Source organism: Saccopteryx leptura, chromosome 1 (genome assembly GCF_036850995.1).
Source record: "Saccopteryx leptura isolate mSacLep1 chromosome 1, mSacLep1_pri_phased_curated, whole genome shotgun sequence".
NCBI lineage: Eukaryota > Metazoa > Chordata > Mammalia > Chiroptera > Emballonuridae > Saccopteryx > Saccopteryx leptura.
In genome coordinates this window covers 353840334-353867779 of record NC_089503.1, presented here as the reverse complement: position 1 = coordinate 353867779, position 27446 = coordinate 353840334, and the positions used below count along the sequence as shown (strand labels likewise).

General features: G+C 47.0%; 1 protein-coding gene across 2 annotated transcripts in view; it reads right to left on the bottom strand.

Annotated features, from left to right (window-relative positions):
- Positions 1-26852, bottom strand: part of B3GAT2 (beta-1,3-glucuronyltransferase 2) — a 72669-nt gene extending 45817 nt beyond the window's left edge. The window contains exon 1 of one of the 2 annotated variants that reach the window (XM_066359097.1): positions 25484-26852. In XM_066359097.1, coding sequence (XP_066215194.1) covers positions 25484-26068 — 585 coding nt within the window. In that variant the 5' untranslated portion in view covers positions 26069-26852. The remainder of the gene's footprint in view (positions 1-25483) is intronic. The other variant, XM_066359098.1, reaches the window with a different exon arrangement.
- Positions 26853-27446: the final 594 nt, after the last annotated feature.

Here is a 27446-nt window from a genome sequence, read left to right as displayed (position 1 = left end):
GGTCTCTGAAATTCTGACTAAGCAGGCTAGCATTCCATTACAGTGACAGTGACACTGAGAGGCTCGTCCCTTCCAGCACCACCGGCCACGCCCCATTTGCCACAGTCCCCACCATTCCCCATCACAGCCCCAAAGCTGAGTCTACATGCCAGTCACTGTTCCTCACTACTTTGTGCTGTTGTGGGAGATATTCCTCCCGCCAAAGTGGAAACGGAAAAACTGACCACAAGGGCCACACATTTCAAGAAAACAGGGAGGCAACACTGCAGTCTGTATGAAAATGAGGAATGTTTCTGTATATTTAATATTCAAAGTATGTATATAAAAGACACCATTTGAAATAAGAAAAATGATGGGAAATATAGGGGAAAGGGACATACATGAAAATAAGTCAGGTTGAGGTTTTAGTCCTATACAGTTTAATACAAATAAGGTAATACTGCTTCTATATGGCCAGCTTCACTTAATTATATTACTTGCTCAAAGGCATATAACTTTTTTTCCCCCCAGGGACAGAGTGAGAGTCAGAGACAGGGATAGATAGGGACAGACAGGAATGGAGCGAGATGAGAAGCATCAATCATCAGTTTTTCGTTGCGACATCTTAGTTCAGGGGTCCCCAAACTACGGCCCGCGGGCTGCATACGGCCCCCTGAGGCCATTTATCCGTCCACCACTGCACTTCCGGAAGGGGCACCTCTTTCATTGGTGGTCAGTGAGAGGAGCATGGTTCCCATTGAAATACTGGTCAGTTTGTTGATTTAAATTTACTTGTTCTTTGCCCTGGCCGGTTGGCTCAGCGGTAGAGCGTCGGCCTAGCGTGCGGAGGACCCGGGTTCGATTCCTGGCCAGGGCACACAGGAGAAGCGCCCATTTTCTTCTCCACCCCTCCGCCGCGCCTTCCTCTCTGTCTCTCTCTTCCCCTCCCGCAGCCGAGGCTCCATTGGAGCAAAGATGGCCCAGGCGCTGGGGATGGCTCTGTGGCCTCTGCCTCAGGCGCTAGAGTGGCTCTGGTCGCAATATGGCGATGCCCAGGATGGGCAGAGCATCACCCCCTGGTGGGCAGAGCGTCGCCCCATGGTGGGCGTGCCGGGTGGATCCCGGTCGGGCGCATGCGGGAGTCTGTCTGACTGTCTCTCCCCGTTTCCAGCTTCAGAAAAATGAAAAAAAAAAAAATTTACTTGTTCTTTATTTTAAATATTATATTTGTTCCCATTTTGTATTTTTACTTTAAAATAAGATGTGCAGTGTGCATAGGGATTTGTTCCTAGTTTTTTTTATAGTCTGGTCCTCCAATGGTCTGAGGGACAGTGAACTGGCCCCCTGTGTAAAAAGTTTGGGGACCCCTGCCTTAGCTGTTCATTGATTGCTTTCTCATATGTGCCTTGACCGTGGGCCTTCAGCAGACAGAGTAACCCCTTGCTCGAGCCAGCGACCTTGGGTCCAAGCTGGTGAGCTTTGCTCAAACCAGATGAGCCCGTGCTCAAGCTGGCAACCTCGGGGTCTCGAACCTGGGTCCTCCTCATCCCAGTCCGATGCTCTATCCACTGCGCCACCACCTGGTCAGGCCAAAGGCATATGACTTTGTGAATTCTGGTATGGATTGTCTAGGAGGAGCTAGCTTGGGCTCTGCTCAGTATAAAACTGCAGTAATCAAGACAATGCGTATCACTATAAAGACAGACATGTAGATAAATGGAAGAGGTTAGAAAGCTCAGAAATACGTCTTCCCACAGATGGATAGTTGATATTGGGGGGCGGGGGGTAAGATGCCAAGGCAATTCAGTGGGGAAAAGGTTAGTCTTTTTAATGCATAATGCTGGAAATAAATGAGCATATACGTTAAAAAACAAAGAAAAAAAGAAAAGAGAAAAGAAAAATAATTTTGATCCCTACATCTCTCTATATTCATGAAAATTAACTTAAAATGGTATCATGGACCAAACATAGAAAGTAGTTATAAAACTTGTAGAAGAAAACATAGGAGAAACTCTCTGTGATCTTAAGGTAGGTAAAAATTCCTTACATTGCACCTAAAAATATGAATCCTAAAATAAAATCCATAATTTTCTACTATCCAAAAGATACTGCTAAAATTTTTTTAAAGTAAGTCACAGACTGAGAGAAACTACTCAATACATATATCTAACTGAAAGTTTCATTCAGGATACACAGAAAATTCTTACAGCTCAATAAAACCTAAAGCATGGACATTAAAACTGGGCCAAAGATCTGAATGAACATTTCATCAAAGAAAAATAATCCATCAGCACATGAAGAGATATTCGATATGATCAGTCATTATGAAAATTAAACCACAATTAAATACCATTACACACCCACTAAAATGGCTAAAAAGACTGACAATACCAAGTGTAGATGAAGATGTGATAACTGGGTCTCTTACATGGTGGGAGTATATAATGGTGCAAACACTTTGGAACACAATTTAGTAGTTTCTTATAAAGTTAAAAAATATCATGTGACCCCCAGCAGCTCCATTTCTAAGTATTTATATTTACCCAAGAGAAATGAAAGCATACATCCACATAAAAACTTGTACCTGAAAGTTCACAGTAGTTTTACATATTCATAAGAGCCATAAACTGGAAACAGCCCAAATGTACATCAACATGTAAACAGACAAACAAATTGTGATGCATCCATTCAATAGATTACCACTCTGCAATAACAAGTGATGAACTACTGATACTCATTACAACATGGATGAATCTCAAAAACATAACCCTGACTGACAAAGAAACCAGACAAAAGGTTACGTATTATTTCACTTATATGAAATTCTAGAATAGGCAAACTTATCTGTAGTGACAGAAAGCAGATTAGAGGCCTTAAGTGGTGAAAACTCTCATGAGGGGATAGTGACCAGGGTGTATGTGTTTGTTAAAATTTGGCAAACTCTACACTGAAAATAAGTACATTTTATAATAGGAAAACTGTACCTCAATAAGCTGGTTTATAATAAAAACAAATAATGAGGATGTTTCAGTATGGAACTCATGATTAAAGAGCCTAGAAATATGAACATCCCAGTGGCCACAAGTATACCTAGCCCCCAGATTTGGGTTTGTGAATACCATCTTCCTGCTGAAGGAAGCAGGGCTCCGTGGAGCAGCGACCGGTCCAGAGCTGGCACAGGTAAACCATGACTCTAGAATGTTCTGTTCCCGAAAAAGCAGAGAAGTGCTCAAAGGTAAACAAAGACAAGTGCAAAAAAGACAGAAACTGGTGGGAAGGGTTGCTGGCCAATCCGTGAACAATTTGAGCATCAGATGGGACGACGCTGCCTGACCTGTGGTGGCGCAGTGGAGGAAGCAGAGACCGGAGTGCTGAGGTCGCTGGTGGGAAACCCCAGCTCGCCTGGTCAAGGCACATATGAGAAGCAACTTCTACAAGCTGATGCTTCCCAATCCTTCTCCCCTTTCTCTCTCTCTCTCTCTAATCAATAAATAAAATCTAAAAAAAAATGTCATTGCTAGATTAAACACGGAGGCACGGGGGAAAGGACCCACAGCCCATGGTTAAGGGTTGGGGCGTATGAGAGAAGAATGCCAGCTAACAAGTGTGGAAGGAATGATACAATCAGAGAATCACCATTTGATGCCCCCAATGTAATAACTATTCAAGCAAGGAGCATCATTCGATGCTCAAATGCTTGGGTAAAAGTTGTTAGGAAACAAGAGAGCTGAGGGTATCAATCTAAGGGCTACGTATTAATTACAATAGAAAAAATGAATTTTTACAGCAGAGATCTGGCGGTCACTACTGTAACCAAGTGGCCAAGCTTTGTATCACCATCCACAGGATGACCTAACAATAAATATGTGCCGCCTTGCTGGATGCAGGAGGAGGAAAACAACCTCATTATGTGCGATGTCCTCGCTAAAGAGGTTTGGCATGAATGTATTTATGAGGAAACGGGGCTGATGGAGAGTCTAACAGCTAAATGAAATTTCTGCATATGTGGACTTATCATAGCCAAATCTATGAACTATTTAAATATATATTTTCCTCCAGGCTTCTGGGAAAGTAGGCACTGTTACGGAAAAGAATTGCAGCCCAAGAGGATAATGCTATTGGCACAATATTGGAAAGGACAAGAGAAAATGGTTACTAGCTTGGAGGTCTCCCCACCCCCACATAAACCCATCCTCTTTCCCGCCACCGATGTTAAAATACACTGTGTTCGCCATGGGGAGGGGAGTGGGGTAGGCAGAGGAGGGTGTAGGGGGTGTTAACTGGTGATGAACTAGACTTGATGTGGGGGGTGAACACACAATACAGTGCATAGGTGATGTGTTGTAGAATTGTGCATCTGACATCTGTATAATTTTGTTACAGTGTCATCATCCCAATAAGGTCAATTAAAAATAAAAAAAATACGCTTTACCTATTGTACTATCCCTTTGATAAGTATACTTACCATAATAAAATTTAATGTTTGTTAAAAATATGAGCATAATTAACTGATTGCCAATGACCGTGTTAATTTTCATTTGGATTATCAAGAAGGAAATCTTTATATGTATGCAAATGTGTAGTTAGGTTTGCATAAAACTTTCACAAATTAGCATGCTAACAAAGTCTGTTCCTTTTGCTCCACATTCCGCCAGAGGCTTCCAGCGTCCTGAGCTCTTTCACGGCAGGGAGCGTGTGACTCAGCCCTGCGGAGTGTGTCCAGTGCAGAACAGTGTGTGTCCGACGGCATTCCAGCGTCCTGAGCTCTTTCACGGCAGGGAGCGTGTGACGCAGCCCTGCGGAGTGTGTCCAGTACGTAACAGTGTGTGTCCGACGGCATTCCAGCGTCCTGAGCTCTTTCACGGCAGGGAGCGTGTGACTCAGCCCTGCGGAGTGTGTCCAGTGCAGAACAGTGCGTGTCCGACGGCATTCCAGCGTCCTGAGCTCTTTCACGGCAGGGAGAGTGTGACTCAGCCCTGCGGAGTGTGTCCAGTGCAGAACAGCATGTGTCCGACGGCATTCCAGCGTCCTGAGCTCTTTCACGGCAGGGAGCCTGTGACTCAGCCCTGCGGAGTGTGTCCAGTGCAGAACAGTGTGTGTCCGACGGCATTCCAGCGTCCTGAGCTCTTTCACGGCAGGGAGCGTGTGACGCAGCCCTGCGGAGTGTGTCCAGTGCAGAACAGTGTGTGTCCGACGGCACTCCAGCGTCCTGAGCTCTTTCACGGCAGGGAGCGTGTGACGCAGCCCTGCGGAGTGTGTCCAGTGCAGAACAGCGTGTGTCCGACGGCATTCCAGCGTCCTGAGCTCTTTCACGGCAGGGAGCGTGTGACGCAGCCCTGCGGAGTGTGTCCAGTGCAGAACAGTGTGTGTCCGACGGCATTCCAGCGTCCTGAGCTCTTTCACGGCAGGGAGCCTGTGACTCAGCCCTGCGGAGTGTGTCCAGTGCAGAACAGCGTGTGTCCGACGGCATTCCAGCGTCCTGAGCTCTTTCACGGCAGGGAGCCTGTGACTCAGCCCTGCGGAGTGTGTCCAGTGCAGAACAGTGTGTGTCCGACGGCATTCCAGCGTCCTGAGCTCTTTCACGGCAGGGAGCGTGTGACGCAGCCCTGCGGAGTGTGTCCAGTGCAGAACAGTGTGTGTCCGACGGCACTCCAGCGTCCTGAGCTCTTTCACGGCAGGGAGCGTGTGACGCAGCCCTGCGGAGTGTGTCCAGTACGTAACAGTATAAGTCCCACGGCACAGCTCACTCAGTACGGGTTTCTGGGGCTCCACCCAACATGCGACAGCTAGCCTCAATCGTCCACCAAATGAATGAGCTCAGGCAAAAAAAGGTTAGTCCACACTTCAAAATGAGTTATAAACTAATACCACTGACTTGAAAGGATGCAAGAAAATTAATATGGTCTCAGACTATGCCTTCTGGTGCTGTGTGTGTGTGTGCGCGTGCGTGTGTGCGCACCTTCGCGTCAGGAGAACACGGGGGGCACAGACTGTTCAACTCCTTTAATCCCTGCATAAGAGGTGGCGGCGTTCGCTACAGGAACGGTGACCTTGGCCGGGCTCAGTCTGTTTTTCTAAGTGAGTACAGACCCCCAAAGACCTCTGTGTGCTCACCGCTGTGAATATGTGAGGAAATTCAAATTCCTTTATTTCTGTTCCTTAATTTCTCCATATGAGAACCAACTACAGTAGTCCCTCCTTATTCACAATTTTACTTTCCAGTTTCAGTTACCCTGTCAGCCATGGTCTGAAAATATTACACAGAAAATTCCAGAAATAAATAACTTGTAAGTTTTAAACTACACTCAGTTCTGAGTAGTGAGGAAATCTCACACAGTCCCCTCTGCCCCAAACGGGACGTGAATCCCCCCCCTTGTCCACCGTACCCACACTGCATACGCTCCTGTTTGTGAGTCCCTGAGCTGTCTGGGTTAGCAGATGGACCGCTGTGGTATCACAATGTTGTGTTCAAGTAAACTTACTGTATTTTAATAACGCCCTCAAAGCACAAGAATAATAATGCTGGCAATTAGAATATGTCAACAAGTGGCCCTGGCTGGTTGGCTCAGTGAATAGAGCGTCAGCCTGGCATGCAGACGTCCAGGGTTCGATCCCCAGTCAGGACACACAGGAAAAGCAACCATCTGCTTCTCTTCCCCTCCCTCTCCCCCTTCTCTCCCTTTCCCTCCTGCAGCTAGTGGCCCAACTGGTTTGAATGTTGGCCCCAAGCGCTGAGGATAGCCTGGTTGGTGTTAGCGTCAGCCTCAGGAGCTGAGGAAAGACTGGTTGGTTCAAGTGTCAGCCCCAAGCACTAAGGATAACCTGGTTGGTTTGAGCACTGGTCCCAAACAGGGGTTGCTGGGTGAATCCTGGCTGGGGTGCATACGGGAGTCTGTCTCTCTATCTTCCGTCTTCTCACAAGTATGTCAAAAAGGAGCCGTGAAGTGCTTCCTTTAAGTAAAAAGTGAAAGTCTGGTTCTATCTGTGGTTTCAGGCATCCATGGGGCATCGAGGAACACAGGCCTCCAGACAAGTGGGAACCCTTTCTTCTGAGAGAATGACGGGGGAGCGTGGTCTCAGAAACACTCAGACACTATTAAAGACGTTGCTTAATAATCCAGTTTCAGAATCAGGGATACTATTCAGGGACACTGAGCAGAACACACCTGCTCCTCCTCACCACACACAAGCATTCTCTTAAAGCAAGTGTTGAGAAATAGACACAGTCCCATTTCTTCCCAGGCAATGAGATATAATCTCTTTTTTCACAGACCTGTAATCCAATAAAATATTCTTTGCGTTCTTATTCTTCAACCCTGTCCCTGCCCCCATTTAAGAACCTTATACCTCTGGGTTTCTTTCCCAGTTTTTAATTAATATTAATTAATATTCCTGTACTCCAAAAGGATGTAAGATGACTTACAGAGATACATAGATAAAATAAAATTGAACAGAGATGACTGGCTTTCCTCCGCCAGCGAATGCCACGGACAACAGCATTACCAAAGCAAGAGCAGGCACGCGGTGTTAGGCACGAGCTTACCGAGAAAGGTGCAGGGACCACAGGAAGAGACTCACCAATTCGACTAAGGACTGGAGATAATGTGAACGAGCACAGACACTGGCTAGAGCGGACACTCTTGGGTGCCTACTCATCATCTGCTCGCTTCTCTTCCTTACTGGCTGAGCCTTGGTTTAGCTCAGATGGTGACCAGCATTCCCCACTGCAGCCCTCAATATGACTGAGGAGAGGGTGGCCCTCTGCCAACGCCAGGGGTAAATCCTGACTTGTCAGTGGTTACTTTGAATGCTGGCAGTTCTGGTCATCAGAGGAAGTGTGTGGGCTACTGCTGGGAAAGGTCCCCTCGTTCCTAAGGAACCCCTCATGTCCTTTCCACTTTAGCACATAGCCATGTCTGGATGTGATGGCTGGAACTGCAGCAGCCATTTCATAACTGGGAGGAGAAGAGTAGAGGACCACGCTGACATTCTGAAGATGAGAGTGTGGAGAGGGGTAGAAAGAGTCTGGGCTCTGCTGACACCACTGCGTTGGTAAGTCATCCCCTGACCCCTGCCCTACATCTGGACTCCTGATACAGGGACGTGGCTTCCTGACCACCACGGTTTCTTCCTCTTCCTAGGCTCACGGGAAGACTGCATGTCTCAGCATCCTTTGCAGTTAGGATGGCGTCATAGCCCTGGTTTGGGCTGTGGCACATAGGCAGAAAGCATTTAAGTCAGTTCCAAGTCTGGTCTTTAAAAAACAACCTGTACAATCCACCATTCCTCCTCCCTGACTCAAGTGACCTTACAAGCCATGAATTACAGACAGCGTAGTGACAAGATGAAGCACTGGGATGTCGGAGTCACCGCTCTACGCAGGACAGTCACTGATCCCCAGTGAAATGACCAATCAATAAGCTTTTCCTGTATCAAGCTTCTCGGATGTCAGTGTTTGCCTGCTACCGTGGCCAATAGTAACTATTCTGCTAATAAAGTGAGATAATAAGCGTGTGTGTGTGTGTGTGTGTGTATAGTTTAAGTTGGGGTTTTGTAACATGTAGCCAAAAGCTTCCTGTTTTTACAGCTGCCATTTGCTTGGGCTGGAAGTCTCCAGAATATACTGATTTCTTCTCATTTGTGCCCAAAGTGAAGCTCCCCGATAATAGCTCCCAAGGACCTAGTTTTTCTGGACTGTTACTTTGGTTCAGTGCTATAAAAGCCTTAACTGCTGAGCCAGAGCAAAGGGCAGTTTGCTTTTATGAGGATAAAGCTAAGGCATCTAACAAAGGTGTGAGCCTGAAGGGGGAAGGCTCAGGGGTGCCAGGGACATCTTCCCGGGGGTGTGGGTGCTGGGAGCTGCAGGCACTGCTCATCTCTGTGCAAGATTCACAGTTACTTGGACCAAATTCACAAGAAGCAGAAACTTTCTATTGTGGGAGAGTCTGTGACTAAACAGTTTCTTTGAGCAGCAGGACTGAAATTTTCTTTTTTTCTCTCCACTGATTAATAAAGCACTACAATGCTATAGTGATCAAGACATCAAAATATCTCATGGCAAGTTTTAATTTCCCAAATAAATAGAGGATTTATGAGAATTCCAATTTGAAGAAAAAAATTTCACAGAAGTAGTGGGTTAGAGATGCATATAGCAATAAAAATACATCTTTAAAATACGGTAGAGCAGTGGTCCCCAACCTTTTTTGGGCCATGGACCGGTTTAATGTCAGAAAATATTTTCACGGACCAGCCTTTAGGGTGGGATGGATAAATGCACAAAATAAAATTATGCAACTGGTGTAAAAACTGTGATATTTTTAAATATTGATATAATTGTCGAACTGACGAGACAAGCGTCAAGAGTGAGTCTTAGATGGATGTAACAGAGGGAATCTGGTCATTTTGAAAAAATAAAACATCATTCAGTCTTAAATATAAATAAAACAGAAATAATGTAAGTTATTTATTCTTTCTCTGTGGACCAGTACCAAATGGTCCACGGACTGGTACCGGTGCGGCCGGGGGTTGGGGACCACTGCAGTAGAGCGTGAAAAGAGAAAAACCCTATTTCATAATGCCCTTTCTATACGTCGACAATACCACACACAAAACAGTAAGCACTTCATAAGGACACATACGAATGAAAGTCACAGCATGCAGATTAGATTAGATGAAGATAAAAATCAAAGGAGATAAACAGAAGGAGGAAGGAAACTTGCACAGGATGAAGCTGACAGCAGGTTGGAACCCGGAATATAATCAACTCTACCTTGTACCTGAAATCTGACAAAAGAAAATTTTCCTCCAGGTTCTCCTAATGGAAAATATTCTCAAAACGTGTGACAAATGAATAAAAGGAAATAGAGCAGGAACTCGCTAAGATTATACAAGTAATTAAGCACTCCCAGAAAATATTAAAAAGGAAGATTTTGACAACTTTTCTTAGCATAATAAGTAGACTCTTTGTAGCTTCAGTAAAAGGTTATTTTACAGTTATCATCTCCAACCTTTACTACGGTTGAAGTAAAAACAAAGGTGGATCTTGAAAGAAAATCTTTTTCGCAAGTTCAACTCAACAATAGAATGCAGAAACTGTTTATTCAGTACAAGATACACAGCAGGATTTATTTAAATAAGGCTTTTTTTTTTTTTTAAGAGAGAGTGAGGAAAGGAGAGAGATGAGAAGCATCAACTCGTAGTTGCAGCACTTTAGTTGTTCACTGATTACTTCTCATCCATGCCTTGACCAGGGGAGGGGGTCCAGCTGGGCCAATGACCCCCTGATCAAGCCAGTGACCCTGTGCTCAAGCTGGTGAGCCTGCGCTCAAGCCGGCGACCTTGGGGTTTCAAAGCTGGGACCTCGGCATTCCAGGTCAATGCTCTACGCAACTGTGCCAACACTTACTTGTCAGGCAAAGTTCTTTTTTTTTTTTTTAAACAGATTATTAATTCCTTAACTAGGGAGGACAGTATCAGAAAAGCAAAACAGACCAACATAAACCAACTATCTGCTGTTTACAATAGACACACTTTAAATATAAGAACAGAGATAGGATAAAGGTGAGAAAAGATATACCATGCAAACAGTAAGCATATGAAAACTATTGTAGCTATATTAATATAAGACAAAGTAGCATTCAAAACAAAGAGAGGCTCTGGCCGGTTGGCTCAGTGGTAAAGCGTCAGCCCAGTGTGTGGATGTCCTGGGTTCAATTCCCAGTCAGGGCGCACAAGAGAAGTGACCATCTACTTTACCCTTCCTCCTTCCCTTCTCTCTTTCTCTTTCTCTCTCTCTCTCTCTCTCTCTCTCTCTCTCTCTCTCTCTCCCCCTCCTACAGCCATGGGTTGATTGATTCAAGCCCATTGGACCTGGGTGCTGAGGATAGCTCTGTGGAGCCTCTACCTCTGCTGCTAAAAATAGCTTGGTTGCAAGCATGGCCCCAGATGGGCACAGCACTGGCCCCAGATGGGGGTTGCTGGATGGATCCCAGTTGGGGTGTATGTGGGAGCCTATCTCTCTACCTCCCCTCCACTAACTTGTAAAAGAAGAAAAAACAACAACAAAAAGACTATAGGAGACAATGAGGGATATTTCATAATGATAAAAGGGTCAATTCATCAAGAAAAATAGCAGGTATATGCACCAAATCACATAGCTTCTAAATACATGCAGCAATAATAATAATAGTAATAATAAAAGGGTAAATCTAAAACAGAAAGAAAAACTATGTCACAGAAATTTTAACACAATTCTCTTGGTATTTGATATTAAATATCAGTAAGAATATAGAGCATTTAGGCAGCACTCAACTAATTGAGATGTATAGAACTAATTGAGATGTATGCCCAACAACTTCAGAATAAACATTATTTTTCGGTACATCTGAAACACGCACAAAAACAGCCATATGCTGGAATATAAAGCAAATCTCAATACATTTCAATTGAGTAGAACTAGATTATATTTTCATACCACAAAGAATTAAACTAAAAAATCAGAACCAAAAAATAATAAAAACATCCTTAAGTATTCAGAAATAAAGCAGCATACTTCAAATAATTTAGTAAAATTAAAGAAAAATATATGCAAAGTCAGTCAATAAAAGTTAGAAACTATTTTGAAGTGAACAACATGGAAATACAGCATCAAAATGTGTGGGACGCACCTGATGCAGTGTGCAGAGTGAAGCATGTAACATCAAAACGTATTAGAAAAGATAAAAGGTAGGAAAATTAAAGCTCTAACTTTTCATTTCAATAAACCAAAAAAGGAGAAAATTAAATTTAAAAAAATGAAGGAAATAAAAGAGATAGGCAATAGAGAAAAGCAATGTGCAAAGCCAGGCAGGTTCACGTTGGATTTGGGCAGACGGTAAAAAACTGCGGAGCCAGAAAGCGTTGGGCCATTCCCGTTTAATAGAGTCGCACAACGGTGCACGAGCAAACAGTAGGGAAAACTGCTTCTCAGGCAAACGAACAGCAAAAAATGGCCCCCACAGTGGCGGCAGGCAATCCGCCCTGAGGGCAAGCACCCGTGGCCTTACATAGGCTACACTAATCAGGCAGAGTGCCAGCGAGCAAGCCTAACACACCTGTTTTCCCAACACCCCATACCACTGCCCACAGAACCACAGGCACTGTCACCCTAACTTCTTACTGTGCTTGTTTTCAAAGCCTTAAACAAAGGGGAAAAGCAAGACCAGAAAAGGTAAAAGTCACAATACCTGTCTTTTCAGTATGCATGGAAGGAATCAAAGATAACAGGCAAACAGTTAAAAATAATCATGAAAGAAAAATGAAAACATCTAACGGTTAGGGTGTGCGCTCCAAACACCAGCTCTGAAGATTGTGTGACAGCTTCTCTCCCGACAGACTTCTGAAGGCTGTCTCTAGCACTTTCGGCAGATGTAGCTGAGAAACTTTTCAAAGTTACAAAAATATCCCCAAACTGTCATTTGACCTTTAAAACCAACAGTGGCATTTTCATCTTGCAGGGCCGAGTGTCTTAAGACGATAAACAACACATCCACACACAGACCATATTTCAACTCTCACTCCCAGCAGCTGACAGAGCAGCATCTCAGGGCCACAGAGATGGCTGGGTGGCTCTGTGACACCCTGCCTCCCAGGCCTCTCCACAGCTCCTGTGGTCACTGACTGACGAGAGAAGCAGATAACCAGATGGGCAGGGATGTTGCCCTATTCGCCCCCTTTCCCTGTGCCTCCCCTCATTTCTCAAACACCCGTGGCCATTTGTATCAAGCCCCGTGAGGAAGCTGAAGATCAGAGCTTTCCCCCATTTGTAAAATAGACATCATAGTTTCTGCCTCAGAGCCATGAAAATTTCACAGCCGTGTGCACCGCTAAATGCCCACGGTGGGGCCTAGCACACCGTAAACAGTCAATAAATGTGAGCTCCTCTGAGGTCGTGAGGGCTGAGGGTTCTGGCTTAGCCTGGAACCCACATTTTCCAATTCCTAACTTAGTGCCCCTTCGACCAAACGGCAGTTCTCAGACTGAGGGTGCACCTCTGTGGAGGGTAAAGACTCCCCACAGACTAGGTGCGCACAGGTGCCTTTAAGGGAATAAGCTCCCACGTGTCTCCCTTAACACTGACCTCATGAGAGGGGGCAGATTCTGCCTTCCCTCTTCCCCTCCCCTCATAGAAGGGCCACTTCTCATCCAGCCTGAACTATACTGCAAGTACTGTCTGTGGGGTCAGACCTCTAGGATACCAAACAAAGGTAATTAGAAAAATCACTGTTTTTGTTAAGAAAGTTAATGTTTTTATTGAATGGGTAATAAATCTTTTTGGAAGACAGGAGGTTTCTAATTATTTGCTTTCAATAAAACTAAAGGAAGGAAAACTACTGTCATCAATAGATCACTAAAACAGTTTTTGCTGAGAGATCAACATATGATTTTTGGCGTAGAGCTATGAGTTGAGAAAAAAAAAGGAAGGACACAAGTATAAGAAAACCCTTTCCATCTTATTTACGTCTTTATTTAAACAAGGCTGACCTGGCCCTGGCCAACTGGTTCAGTGGTAGAGCACTGGCCCGCAAGTGGATGTCCCAGTTTTGATTCCTGGGCAGGGCACACAGGAGAAGTGACCATCTGCTTCTCCACCCCTACCTTTTCTCTCTCTCTCTCTCTTCTCCTCCTGCAGCCATGGCTCATTGATTCGAAAGCACTATCCCCGAGCACTGAGGATGGCTTTGTGGAGCCTCTGTCTCAGGCACTAAACAGCTAGGTTGTGAGTATGGCCCCAGATGAGGGTCGCAGGGTGGATCCTAGTCAGGGTGCATAAGGGAGTCTATCTCCCCTCTTCTTACTTGATAAAGAAGAAAAAAACCAAAAACCAAAAACCAAAGTTGACCTCATGGGAAATAATTTATGCTAAACCTTATCTCTTTCTAGCAATAAGGAGTATCCATCAATGAATACAGAATATATATCAACAACAAAATGTTTATCACGTCATTAAGAAATCAATTTCCAATAAATGTAGCTTCTATACTTAATTAACTAACCAACTTGGTAACATTTATGCTGTTCTGAGTACTTGTTAACTGCTACTAATTGTAATGTTAACTCAGGCCTAAAGAGTTTTTAAAACAAGCTTAAAGCCACAGGCATTTTTGAAAAATGTAAATTTCATCTACATTTACTTTTTTTTTTGTCTCTGAAGATATACATAATAGGAGGATCAGTAAATGACCTTGAATCTCAGAATATTATGCTAGAATAAAATTCCCAGGGAGAACAGAGATAGAAAAAAAAGACAACACGAAATTCCCAAATTACTGAAAAGTATATTTATTAAATGAAGGATAGTGGGTATAAAACCATTATAGTATTTATAATATCCACTGGCTATATTTAAGCTTCATTTACAAATGTCAATATTTATAATACAGCAGAAATCACATGCTTTGCAACTATTGTGTGACCACCATTCTTGCCAGAGACTGACTTGGAGGTCACAGGGTGAGTGTGGGAAGACACAACATTCATAGGCAAGGAGGCAGCCAGGGGACCCTGTAGGCAAACACACACACACACACACACACACACACACACACACACACACACACACACACAGGTTCAGCTACTACATCTTTCTCATTCGGGCAGGAAATCAGCTTTAAAATATGTTTATGAGACTTTAAGCAATACCTGAAAGATGAGAAACAAGCTGAGGGTCGACTTCCCAGTAACAGCCCATCAGCTGAAGACCAGCTCGGCGTCCCGGTAAAGGCTGGAGAGCGCTAGGCCCAAGGGAAAGCTGTCAAACCAAATCTTCTCTGCTTTCTCCAAGACGCGCTGGGGGAGGAATACTCCAACCCTTCCCAACCTTAGCGAATGACCTCAAACATTAAACTGTTGCTTCTAATTATGTGCTTTAAAAAATCTATTCATTTCATTCCTCTTCCGCTGCCCTCTCCTTTACTGCATACTCTTTGATCCGTACACTCGTGCCAGAAATAATCTATCATGTAACATGCCCTAGGGCCGCAAGGGGACTACAATGGTAAGTAAAAGTCACTCCCAGGGCCCGCAGGAAGTTCAGTATCCTGCTCCGAGCTACAGGTAGGCCGGTTTACCAGCTTTCACACACTCATCAATCAGCCCCAGGCCTCTCAGCCCACAGAACAGCCTCTGCCGCCTCTCAGCCTAAAGGGTCTGGATGCTGTTTCTTCTCTCAACCTCACCTCCCCCCAGGACTTTTTGTAGGCAAGCCCTATTTAACCGTTGTCCTTCTAATCACTGTAGTAACCGATGGTGTAATTAAGATACCCAATTCATGCAGTTCCACTTGGGTACAGACTAATTTGGGAAAGTCAAGCACCTCGACCTCCTCGTCCCCACCGGGGCTTCGGAAACACAGTCCAGATCTTAGGAACAGAATATTTAAGAGGCATCTACCTGACTGAGGCAGTGCAGCCATCTGGCATACCCCCAATGGGGGAAGTCACCCACAGCGGAGAAAACAAGGGGAAAAGAATTAATATTTACAACTTGCCTATAATTCGGTACTTACAGCAATCATATGAGGCCGGCAACCTTTGCCAAGGGCATGCGACCATTAGGTGGGGAAGCTGCTTTTGAACATGGGGCTGTTTAACTCCCAAGCTCCCGTCTGAGCTTCCCATCACCCCCCAGCCCGTTACATGTGCGAAGAGGTCTAACTGGCTCACAACTGGCTCGACGTACTTTAATGGGCACTGCCAGGGATGCCATAAACAGTCATGGACCTTCTCTCTCTCTCTCTCCTTTCAGCATGAAAGCTCTTGGAGACAGAGCATGGGCCACATTTGTCTTTAAGTTACTATATATTTAAAGGGCTCAGTATATCCTAGACACACAGCACAGACTTCAAAACGTTATGTGACTGATAATCTGTGTAGAGCTCCCTTCCGGGAACAGCTTCCTTCTGTAATGGACTCCCTCGGCTTCTAAGTGCCCTCTAATTCATTCATTCACTCAACAAATACTTACTAGGCATTTACTACAAGGCAGGCTCTGGACACTAGAGGCACAGCAGTGAACAAAAGAAAACTCCTACCTTATACACTCTCGTGGGAGAAACAGTGAACTGAAATACAGGCACCACTACATATACTGTGTGATGTTAGATGATACAATGAATCCATAACAGTCTGTGTGACCACTTCCTTAATGCAATTAGGTGTACAAATAATTTTCTATAGTTTTTCTATGAATTACCAAGTTTTCTTTTAAAAGGTAAAAGTCAAAGATATCCCCAATCAGTGATCTGAAAACGAGACAGAAAAAAATGGAAAGCAGACTCCTCACACTGCTGTGCACACACTTTCCAACGTCACACATCGACATTAGGACACCTCTCAACCTAAAGTTTGCAACACCCCCCCCCCCCACACACACACAACTCCAGTAGGTGACTCTGCTTTATACCCGGGAAGAATCCAATGGGCATGATTTAAATCCCATTTCCAGATACAAAGGAACCGAGGACTTCTTTACAGGACAGGTTTGGGGAGAGACTCCAACTCTTCTTCCAAAGAAAACAAGGACATTTTCAGTTCTCTGGATATTCACACACCATCTTTAGTCAGGTTCGCGCATTCAGCTCCCTCCAGCTGGAGTGCTCCAGATGCTGGCTGGACCCACGCTTCTCCGGAGCAGGTGCCCTGTCTGGGCAGCAGTGTTGCCAGAGGCCTGGACTACACTGAGCATCACAAGGCAGCCAGGAGTCTGGGGACCCAGGGCTTGCTGCTCTCACGAGAGAAGGAGAATCAGGGGGTCAAGGTGGGTGTGATGTCCAGCCGCAGTGTCCAGATGGCCACCCGGTCGTGGTCAACATCCCCATTGAAAGGATGGGCGTCCACACCAGGTCCATTGCCGTGCACAGCCTCCTGTGCCCTTCCCACCCCTGGCCTGTGCCTAGCTCATTTGTAGCCCACTCTGGTCTGTCCCATGAGGCCCAGTGACTCTACAACCCTCCCTGAGGACAGGACGGGACAGAGCTCAGAGAGGAACCCTGGAACACACTAGAGGGGTCTTGAGCCTTCTCCTCTGCAGGCCCAACTGTGCCTGTTCTCCCCTCCTCTTACACACGGCATAAACCTCTTCTGGTCCACCTGGGCCCAAGTGCTCGTCACCCTGCTGCCCACCACACACACACACAAAACCAACCCACAACTCCAGCAGGCGACTCTGCTCGACACTCCCAGGCCCCGGCATGTCCCTCCACCCACACACACACACACACACACACACACACACACACACACACACTCAGCTTAAATCCCATTTCCAGATACAAAGGAACCGAGGACTTCTTTCAAAGGCCAGACGCGCAATCTGGGAGGGCCAGGGTGCTCTGTGTGCACAGATATATTCCCTACTGCAGCAATTAAGCACCATGCCCGGCATGTAGTAAGTGCTCAATTAATATAGGTTAAATGGAGGAGAAGGCATACTGATTAATTATACTGCCAACAAAAATTAGGGGATATTTCAAAAATGAATATGAAGCGATAAAATATCCCCTAATTTTTGTGAGCAGTGTATATTCAAATATCTTCTGAATGTGGCAACGTTTAAGCTCAGGCAGGTAGAAGGAATCATGCAGGGTGATCCACTATTATCGCTAATATACAATTATTTTAGATAACTGAAATCCCAGGGCATGGAGGATGTTCAACATTTAGCACAGCCCGCTTTCATTACAGAGATGAAGATATAATGTATAAACACCTGGTTGAAGGAACCAGACTCTTACATTCTGCCTGTAGCATACAGAATGTTTCAAGTTCTCTTTCCACAGGTGGAGGAGACTGAAAGGAGGGGAGGACGACTGAGTTTTCAGTTATTTGGGGGGAAAGACTAAATAACCTGACTGTGGTAGAGAACAAGACCCCCCCCCCAACCCCACCCCAGCACAGCCATCTCCAAGCTTTTCCTAACATGCAGAAAGACTCAACCAAAGATTGTCATTCATTTTGTTTTTGAGCTAGGGAAATTCCTAATCCCAGAAGAAATCAGCAAGAAAACGAACAAACCTGCAACAAGACTTCTGTGACCCTGGCAGTGCGGCCACCCAGCAGCACACCCAGCAGCCCAGCATGAGGCTACGAGGTTCGACAGGTACGACAGGTACCTCTGGCTGCTCCAGGGAGGAGCTGCCTCAGCCGGAGGGAGCCAGCCGCAGGTGCCTGCCACCCGCCTTAGCACAGGCACCCAGCTCCTCTCCTCTGTGCCAACGGCAAGCCTGAAACAGTTCGGCATTCTTCCACTCAGTTCTGTCTGCCCTGACAAGATCCAACCATGCCCAGGAGACACGGCTGCTGATGTACACATAATCAACTGAGGAAAAACATTCATTTTAATGGTTTATCTTTCTGCAGAAATGATCAACTCTTACTTGTTCACAAGAAGATCTAGTTTTAAAAAAAAAAGACCACAGTTTACTTACTAATTTGGCAGTTTTAAGCTGACTTGAAAAAACAATCCACAGCCTGGTCAGGCGGTGGCGCAGTGGATACAGCGTCGGACTGGGATGCGGAAGGACCCAGGTTCGCGACCCTGAGGTTGCCAGCTTGAGCGCGGGCTCATCTGGTTTGAGCAAAGCTCACCAGCTTGGACCCAAGGTCGCTGGCTTGAGCAAGGGGTTACTCGGTCTGCTGAAGGCCACTGGTCAAGGTACATATGAGAAAGCAATCAATGAACAACTAAGGTGTCGCAATGAGAAACTGATGATTGATGCTTCTCATCTCTCTTCCTTCCTGTCTATCTGCCTTGTAAAAAAAAAAAAATCCACAAATCAAATACATGATCTATTGGTGAGATAGGGAGGGAGGAGATAACATTTTTTTACGATCAGATGATATCAGGAAACAAAGGTTGCAAAGGAAAATTAGAAGTTGGTGTAGCCCAGAAGGCAGAGCTGAGCTCACATATGACAGAGATAACACCAACATCAGAAGACTCCTGCTGATCGAATGCTTTGCTGTCACACTGACATGTCTCTGTCTGACTGTACATGTGAGAGGGGTGGGCTGTAGGGCAGTCAGGAGTGAAGGTTCTAGAACCAGAGCTCTGGGGTTTAAAATCCTATCTTCATGACTTTTCAAGTTACTTCCCAGTACTTCCACTCATGTATAAAAAGGGTCACCAACTATACCAACTATATTAGATTCAGGCAATGCTTTAAAGACATGCCAGTATTCACTAAAGAACTGAGAGTAAAGCAGCATTAGGATACAGGAAAAAAATAGAGACAGCACTAGTAGCTACATCAGGGGCTGTTGTGAGGATTAAATATGTTAATACATGTAAAATCCTAAGGGTAGTTTCTGACCCATCGTAAGTGCTCAGTTGATGTCAGCTATATTTTTCCTGTATTCATGGCAAAGGGTATTTTTTTTTAAGTGAGAGGAGGGGAGACAGAGAGACAGGATCCCGCATGTACCCCAACCTGGATCCACCCAGCAACTCGCATCTGGGGCCAATGCTCGGATCAACCAAGCTAGCCTCAGTGCCTGGGGCCAATGCTCAGACCAACTGAGCCACTGGCTGCAAAAGGAGAGAGAGAGAAGGGGGAGAGGAAGAGGAAGAGAAGCAGAAGGTCACTTCTCATGTGTGCTCTGACCGGGGATCGAACCTGAGACATCTGCAGGCTGGGCTGACAAGTATTTTTAACCTTTACTTAAGGTTGTACACAAAAATTACCAGGTATGAACAATGGACTAGTTATATTTGATCAATTTATTTTTGTGAATTGGAAATCTATACTAAGTCTACCTACCTACTTACCTATCCATGTCTGGATTGGCACAACAATAGTGTTTGTGTTTTGGGGGTAGAACTTAAGAACAATGCAAAACTTAAATTTCATGCTCCAACAGCACTGCAAATCAAATACATAATGATGCATTTTCTTAACTTATACAGATTGAGCAAATACTCCATCAGAGTCCAAAAAGTTTGAATAGATACATCTGAACATTATTGAATTCTGTACCAAAAAAGCACTACTTGAATAGCACCTGGAATTGTTAATAAATAAGACTGTTCATTTTGGTTCTTCTATTTTACTTTTGTCACATGCCGTAAGAGCAATTACTATTCCATTACTGTTCACATAGAGAAAAATTACCAGCTTGTAATTTAGAGGCAGGTAGAATAGACAGAAGAAAATGGAGTCACCCACTTAGTTTCCAAGAGGGAGCAGACAACAGCTTAATTGTGGAAAGGACACACATTCATTGCACCAAACAATAATCCAGACATGTCTTCATGTGTATTCATGAGAAAGAATCATCAGTGAAAAGTAGGACAACGAACGATGGAAAAAGACGATTAGAAGAGGCAGGAGAGAATGTCTTTTAAACCTGAATTATTCTTTCTGGACCATTAAATTACCAAAATCCAAATGAAAACTGCTGGTCTCCAAAGAACTCGGTCAAAAACTAGCCATAGCTCAAGCGCTATCCACAGGGCGACTGAAGAAAATCTATAGATTTAACATCGACAGCCTAAGAAAATTGGCTGTAATTTTATGAACATATTTTTATAAAATTCTCACATTTTATCAGAGTGATGGCATGACTATTAATATGCTTTCAGACAGGGAAAAATAAAATGCAAGGGACACATTTCAGGCAAAATAATCGTTTATGCTACCCCTAAGGGAATCCGAGTTTCTTCACTTTGAAAAGATAATCACCCTGCAATAAGTAACAGTATCAAAGGTAAAAAGAAAGGTAGATCTTTTATTTCCTTTCAGAAACCAAAGAATTTACTATGGGGGACAGGGCTAACAGTGTGAATTTGAATATTCTTTGGATAATAGCTCCAATAAACTGCATATAAAGGGAGAAGCTTGTAATCTTTCAGAAAAAGAGCAAGACAGAATTAAGCCTCAATTCCTACACCTGCTTAGCACATAAATAGCTTAACAGCACCCAACAAGAACAACAAAAATCCAAACAAAGGGCCTCTTTTGTTCACTGCCTGTCAGGACATCTTCAAAAAGCAGCCTCATTAACTGAGTCCTTTCATGAGCTCCTTAACTGACTCAGATTGGGCCTGCATTCCAGTCTTACCTCAATAAACTTAATTTAAAAAAAATAGTTTTTGTTCTTGCAGGAAAGTGCTTCATTTTTTTTTTTTTTTGAAACCTCTTAATTCAATTGTTTTGCAAAGGTGATAGCAACTTCATCTGAAAGGCATCAGCTTTAAACTCAGGAGAGCTTGGAAGGTTTTCCAGTAAACAGAAATCTGATCAATAGCATTATTGAAAATATGACTGCACACGGAGTCGCATTTATCTGTTGTTGCTTTCATTAAAGCAGTTGAAATCCTTTGCAAACAAGCTTTTCCAGAGAACTAGATTGACAAGGGGCACAGGCAGGCATGATTACCCATGATCCAGAGTGCAAACACCCATCAACACCACAGAAAAGCAGTAGTCCTTGAGAGACTGGAAACCGGAAAACACCTCAACCACCTGAAAAAACCCCAACCACTGTCTTCTCCAATGGCCAGCCCAGTTTCTGTGGCTGAAGCTCACAACTGAGCTTCATTTGCAAATAGATTCAACTACAGACGTAGGATTTGCTCAGTGCCAATATTTCTTTCCCGGCGGCACAGCTCAGTTGAAAAAAATCAGCGGTACAGGAGAGGCAAGCACCATGCCAGTTACCACAGAGGAATAACGGAACATGGATTGCCTGCTGCGCCTTTAATTTAATTTGGAGGCCTTTCATCTTTTACTTTCCTTCATTTGCAGCCAATTCTTAGTGAGCTAATTTGTACCTGGTTCATTTTCTTCCTTCTATCTTATCTGAGTTTACATCAACCATGGAAATTAGAAGCACTATGAATAAAAGATAAGCCTGACTTGGGACAATCTCTCCTCAAGAACTGTGAATTACTTGCAAACTAATTTGTGTGTGTGTACACACACAGGGCTGAGACGCAGACTTGGGCCCTACAGCATGCCTGATCGGCATCTTCCCTCCCCCCAAGGTGCTGCACTGTTTAGGGGTTTTACCTGGTCCTACCTTTTCTCCACCAGAGCAATGTCCACATGGAATCAGTAATCCTAGAACTGGTTTGGTGTAGGCCAACTCATTAACGCGCAAAACTAAGGATGCATAAATTCTATTTTCAATTTTTAGCAGAGGTCCCCAAACTTTTTACACAGGGGGGCAGTTCACTGTCCCTCACACCGTTGGAGGGCCGCCACATACAGTGCTCCTCTCACTGACCACCAATGAAAGAGGTGCCCCTTCTGGGGAGTGCGGCGGGGGGCCGGAAAATGGCCTCAGGGGGCCACATGCGCCCACAGGGCCGTAGTTTGGGGACGCCTGTTTTAGAGACTGCTTGCCATCGAGGAAAATAACGTGTTGCAATAAGGAACACTGAAAGTATTGACATACATGCATGGTGAGCAGATGCCTGCTCCGTCCAAACACATCATGTGGGAGGCAGAAGGGATGCTGGCGGACAGGGGACCAGTCATAAAGTTACTGTTTGGGAGCGATCTTTAGGAGCCACGGAATTTAAATTTTAAGTGTATCATGCAGATTGTGCTGTTTAAAAATCACTTCTGTTGTGTATTTTGTAAACTTGGTACCACTCCATAAGAAAAGAGTTGCGCAAGCCTTTAATTTTATTCTCATTTCGTTACTTCCAATTGTATAGAACTTTAGTGTCCTGAAAGTTTTGCTCTTTTCCTTTATAGTTTCTTCTGGTCATTACTATTTTTTTTCCTCTTGTCTTCTCCTTTCTTGTATCTTCTCCCTCCTGCCCCAACCCCTGTGGACCAACAGAATAAACAAACAAACAAAAACTACTGGATTCTTCTCTTGCTGCTTACTATCCACCACCAACAAGCCTTCCTTTCAGTTTGGGAAGCATCAAAGAAAGACTGTTCTGAGTCACTTCACTGCCAGCAATGCCAACTCTGCCCCTCACATAATGGGCTAGCAGCTGGGAATCAACTGAAAAATCACTCCCCCTTCACAACCTGGCCCCCTAAAAGGGGGGTTAATATGATGTGCATTTCTTTACATACACAAGGCCACCGTTTCACAGGTCAGGCAACTTCCAAGTTGCAGGGGAAAAGGGTACTGACATGTAAAGGTCTGTGCATCAGAATAAAAACCACATCTTTTGGCAGAGAGAGTATGCAAGCAGAATCAAAATAAAAGCCCAACTTTAAAAGAAAATCAGATGATAGCTCTAATCTTGGTTATAATAAAGACTGTACCACACACACATTTATTTCTTCTGGAGAAACAAGGACAGAAAGCCCACCATGCTGAAAGGATGGAGAGGACGCAGAGCATTTACTGTTCCTTTTATTCATGAAGAGAGGATGAATAGAAATGAAGGCGACAACTGGCCTTAAGAAATGGATTTTTTGGCCCTGGCCGGTTGGCTCAGCGGTAGAGCGTCGGCCTAGCGTGCGGAGGACCCGGGTTCGATTCCCGGCCAGGGCACACAGGAGAAGCGCCCATTTGCTTCTCCACCCCTCCGCCGCGCTTTCCTCTCTGTCTCTCTCTTCCCCTCCCGCAGCCAAGGCTCCATTGGAGCAAAGATGGCCCGGGCGCTGGGGATGGCTCTGTGGCCTATGCCTCAGGCGCTAGAGTGGCTCTGGTCGCAACATGGCGATGCCCAGGATGGGCAGAGCATCGCCCCCTGGTGGGCAGAGCGTCGCCCCTGGTGGGCGTGCCGGGTGGATCCCGGTCGGGCGCATGCGGGAGTCTGTCTGACTGTCTCTCCCTGTTTCCAAACTTCAGAAAAAAAAAAAAAAAAAGAAGAAAAAAAAAAAAAAAAAAGAAATGGATTTTTTAAAAGCCACATAGGCAAGAAAAATTAAACAGTGTAAAGAGTAGCTCCGCCCTGAGTTCTGAAAGCCAAACGGGTATTAGGATGAAAGTGTGGGGCATATATGATTACAAGACACACAGATTGCTCAACCTAAGCTGGGGAGAAGGGGGACCACTGAGTCTCAGAGGCAGGATATCAAGAAGTTTTGGGTAGAGGAAGGCAATGGTCTCATGGGCTGTCAAAGAATCCAAGATTTTTTTCAGCTGTATTTGTGTATGAAGAAGAAAACTGGCAAAACCATGGAACTCAGTCTCACCAGCAGAACACACACACAGACTACAAATTACCAGCCTCAAGAAATAACACCTAGCCCTGGCCGGTTGGCTCAGCAGTAGAGCGTCGTCCTGGCATGCGGGGGACCCGGGTTCGATTCCCTGCCAGGGCACATAGGAGAAGCGCCCATTTGCTTCTCCATCCCCCCCTCCTTCCTCTCTGTCTCTCTCTTCCCCTCCCGCAGCCAAGGCTCCATTGGAGCAAAGATGGCCCGGGCGCTGGGGATGGCTCCTTGGCCTCTGCCCCAGGCGCTAGAGTGGCTCTGGTCACTAAAGAGCGACGCCCTGGAGGGGCAGAGCATCGCCCCCTGGTGGGCAGAGCGTTGCCCCTGGTGGGCGTGCCGGGTGGATCCCGGTCGGGCGCATGCGGGAGTCTGTCTGACTGTCTCTCCCCATTTCCAGCTTCAGAAAAAGAAAAAAGAAAAAAAAAAAAAAGAAATAACACCTGTTCCAACCAGGTGTGAGCTGGCTGTGAGCACGTGTGGCCTTTCAAGGGAAAAGAGGGCCTTCTCGACAGCGGGAGTCCGGGCTGCACTCAGGGCCTCACAGGTTGTGCGAGAGTGGCCGGTTAACTCAGCCAAGAGAGCGGCCTTCGAGAAAGGTTGAGAAAAGGAATTGGACGATGCAGCTGATAGCTCTGGCTGAGAAAGACATAATCACAAGGCAAAAACAGTCTCAAGTCATTTGTCAGAGGGTCTCCGTGACAGAGAGGTGGTCTGCAGAGTCGGGAAGGGCTTTTGTGGGATGGGGGAAGAGACATAAGGCTGTAACAGTGCTAGTAGGCACTGTTTTCACTCCGTGCCAGCGGACTGTGCCAGAGCAATATGTCTCTGGGCTGATTTTTTAATAACCATCTCCACCTTTCTTACTATCTGGTTTTAGCAGCCGAATCACACCCACGTGCGCTGAAAGGCCTCGGGAGTCCACACGCCGCCCATCACTGCGCAGGGCCCCTCTCCGGTCTCCCCCTCGGGGAGCTCGTCTCGCCCACCGCCCTCTCCTTCTGGGCTCCATCCTCAGGCCGTCGAGAGCCTGTTCCGGTACTCAGTCCCGCGCCCCACACCTGCGCTACTCCCCTGGCCCAATCTGGGGGCCAGACAGACAGCAAAGCCCCTGGCCAGACTCCCTCCCTTGAGTCCCGGTGGCGCTCTGCTCCCACTCACACCTCCAGCCAGCGAAACACGCCAGAGCTGGCGGAGGCTGCGGGCTGCCCGCGAGGACCGCTCCACCTGGAGTCCCAAAACAGCGCCGAGAGAAGTGAGAACAAAGTGCAACTGCAGCCCGGCCGACTCCCGAGGCCCCCTCCCGCCCTCGGTCCCCTGCTGGGGCGGGCCGGCCACTACCTCCTGGAAGAGCTCCAGACTGTAGGTGTTGTCATCGTCGGCGAAGAAGAGCACGCCGGACTGCGCGTGCTGGTGCTGGTGCCTCTGGCGCAGCCAGGCGAGGCCGGCATTCCGCTGCTCGGTGGCGCGCGGCAGCCCCGGCCGCTTGTAGCGCCGCGGCGTGGGCACGTGCAGGTGCGTGCTGGGCAGGCCGGCCCGCGCCAGGAAGCGGCTCACCAGCTCGCTGCGCGCCGCCGCGTCCTCCACCAGGATCCAGTGCAGCTGCGCCACCTGGCGGAACGTGTTGGCCAGGCGGGTCAGCTCGGCTTTCTGCACCGGGCGGCTATAGGTGGGCGTGATGGCATAGATGGTGGGCAGCGGCGGCCCCGGCTGCGGCTGAAGCTGCGGCCGCGACTCGTTGCGCTTCTCGGAGCCGCCCCTGCGGAACGGGAGTCGGGCTGCCCCGCGGCCCGAAGCGTAGGGAGAGAAGTTGGGGCGCGCGGTGAGCGGGGGCGCGGGCCTGCGCGTGTCCACGTCGAGCATGATGATGACGATTAGGATCCAGGGCAGGAGGATGAAGAAGCGGCTGAACAGCACGGACTTCATGGTGCGCTCTTCCCCCGCCTCTCAGACGCCCCTAAGAGGGGCCAGCCGGGGGACCCCAGCGCGCAGTTTGGACGGCGGCGGCGGCGCCCTCAGGAAGCCGCGGCCGGCGCGCTCTCCATAGGGTCGGGGGTGCTGCGGGGTCCCGGAGCCGCGGTTTCAGCGCCTGGGCGTGGGGGATCGCGCAGGTGCCAAGGAGCGAGGGCTACCGAGGGTGCAGGCGGGCGGGCAGGTGCTGCCCGGCACTCCGGGTGAATCGGCGAGAAGCGGGACTCGGTCCAGCCGCGCGCTGCTCCCCGGAGTTGTGCCGAGCGCCGGGAACACGGTGATCCCCAGCGCGCTCTTTCCGAAGAACCGGAGCTGAGATACGGCCCCTGGGTCGCTTTGGCGCTCCCGTCCAGCTGTGCTGCGGGCAAAGGGACTTCAACCGTGGGCTTCCCAGTGTGCTTTCTGTGACACCTTCGAGGTCTGGAGGCAGGCGCTAAGGGCTTCCCGTCGTCACATCTCAGCCGGGGCGGCGAGGACCGGGAGGGGACATGGGAGATGCAGAACCCCAGCTCCGTTCGCGCGCTGCAGCGGAAGCCTGCACTCCTGTCCCTCGCTCTTCTCTCCTCGAAACCTCTCCCGGCTCCGCCAGCAAGATCCCAAACCAAGGAAAGAAAGAAAAAGCGAGGGGGCGGGGGCGCTGCGGACTCCGGCGTCCTCCCAGTCCTCCTGTGGGAAGACAGCAGCGCTGCTACTGGCGGAGAGGGGCTGCGAGAGGGAAGTGTGGAGGGGGCCCGGTTCTCCGCGGGGTCTGGCTCTGACGGCCCCGCAAGCTAGCGCTGGAGGCGGCTGTTGCACCGCCGAAGGAGGAGCGGGAGGTGGGTCTCTGAGGGCGCACGACCTCGGGGAGGGGGTGGATGCTTGTGCTCTCAGCTCTGCGCGCTCCTAGCTTTCTGAAACACTGCAGGGTCTTTGGGGATCAGCCAAGAAAATCTATTGACGTGCAGATAATTGAGGAGACCTGGGTGGGGAGTGAGAGGAGAAGAGGCGGGAGAGGGCAAAGAATTTTTCTCTGGCTCCCAGCTGCCGGATTGGTGTGCTGGGGACGTGCCGAACAGCGGCAACAAAAAGCGCTTTCACTGAAAGGCAGGAATCAATAGAAGCCCTGGGAGACCGACGGGAGCTGCACGTAGGTGTTTGGCATGTGAGGTAGCCCCTAAGAAAGAATCAGTCCTAACGTTTGCTGCCTGGCTGCAGTTAGATCAGTGGGGGGCAGGAGGTGGGTTTCTGAAACTCCACCTGAATATGTTTAACTTGTGTTTCTTCAGTAATTCAGTCACAGTTACTCGCAGTTCGCTGCCATCGGAATTACTCCGTTTGACCCTTCTCCAGCGAT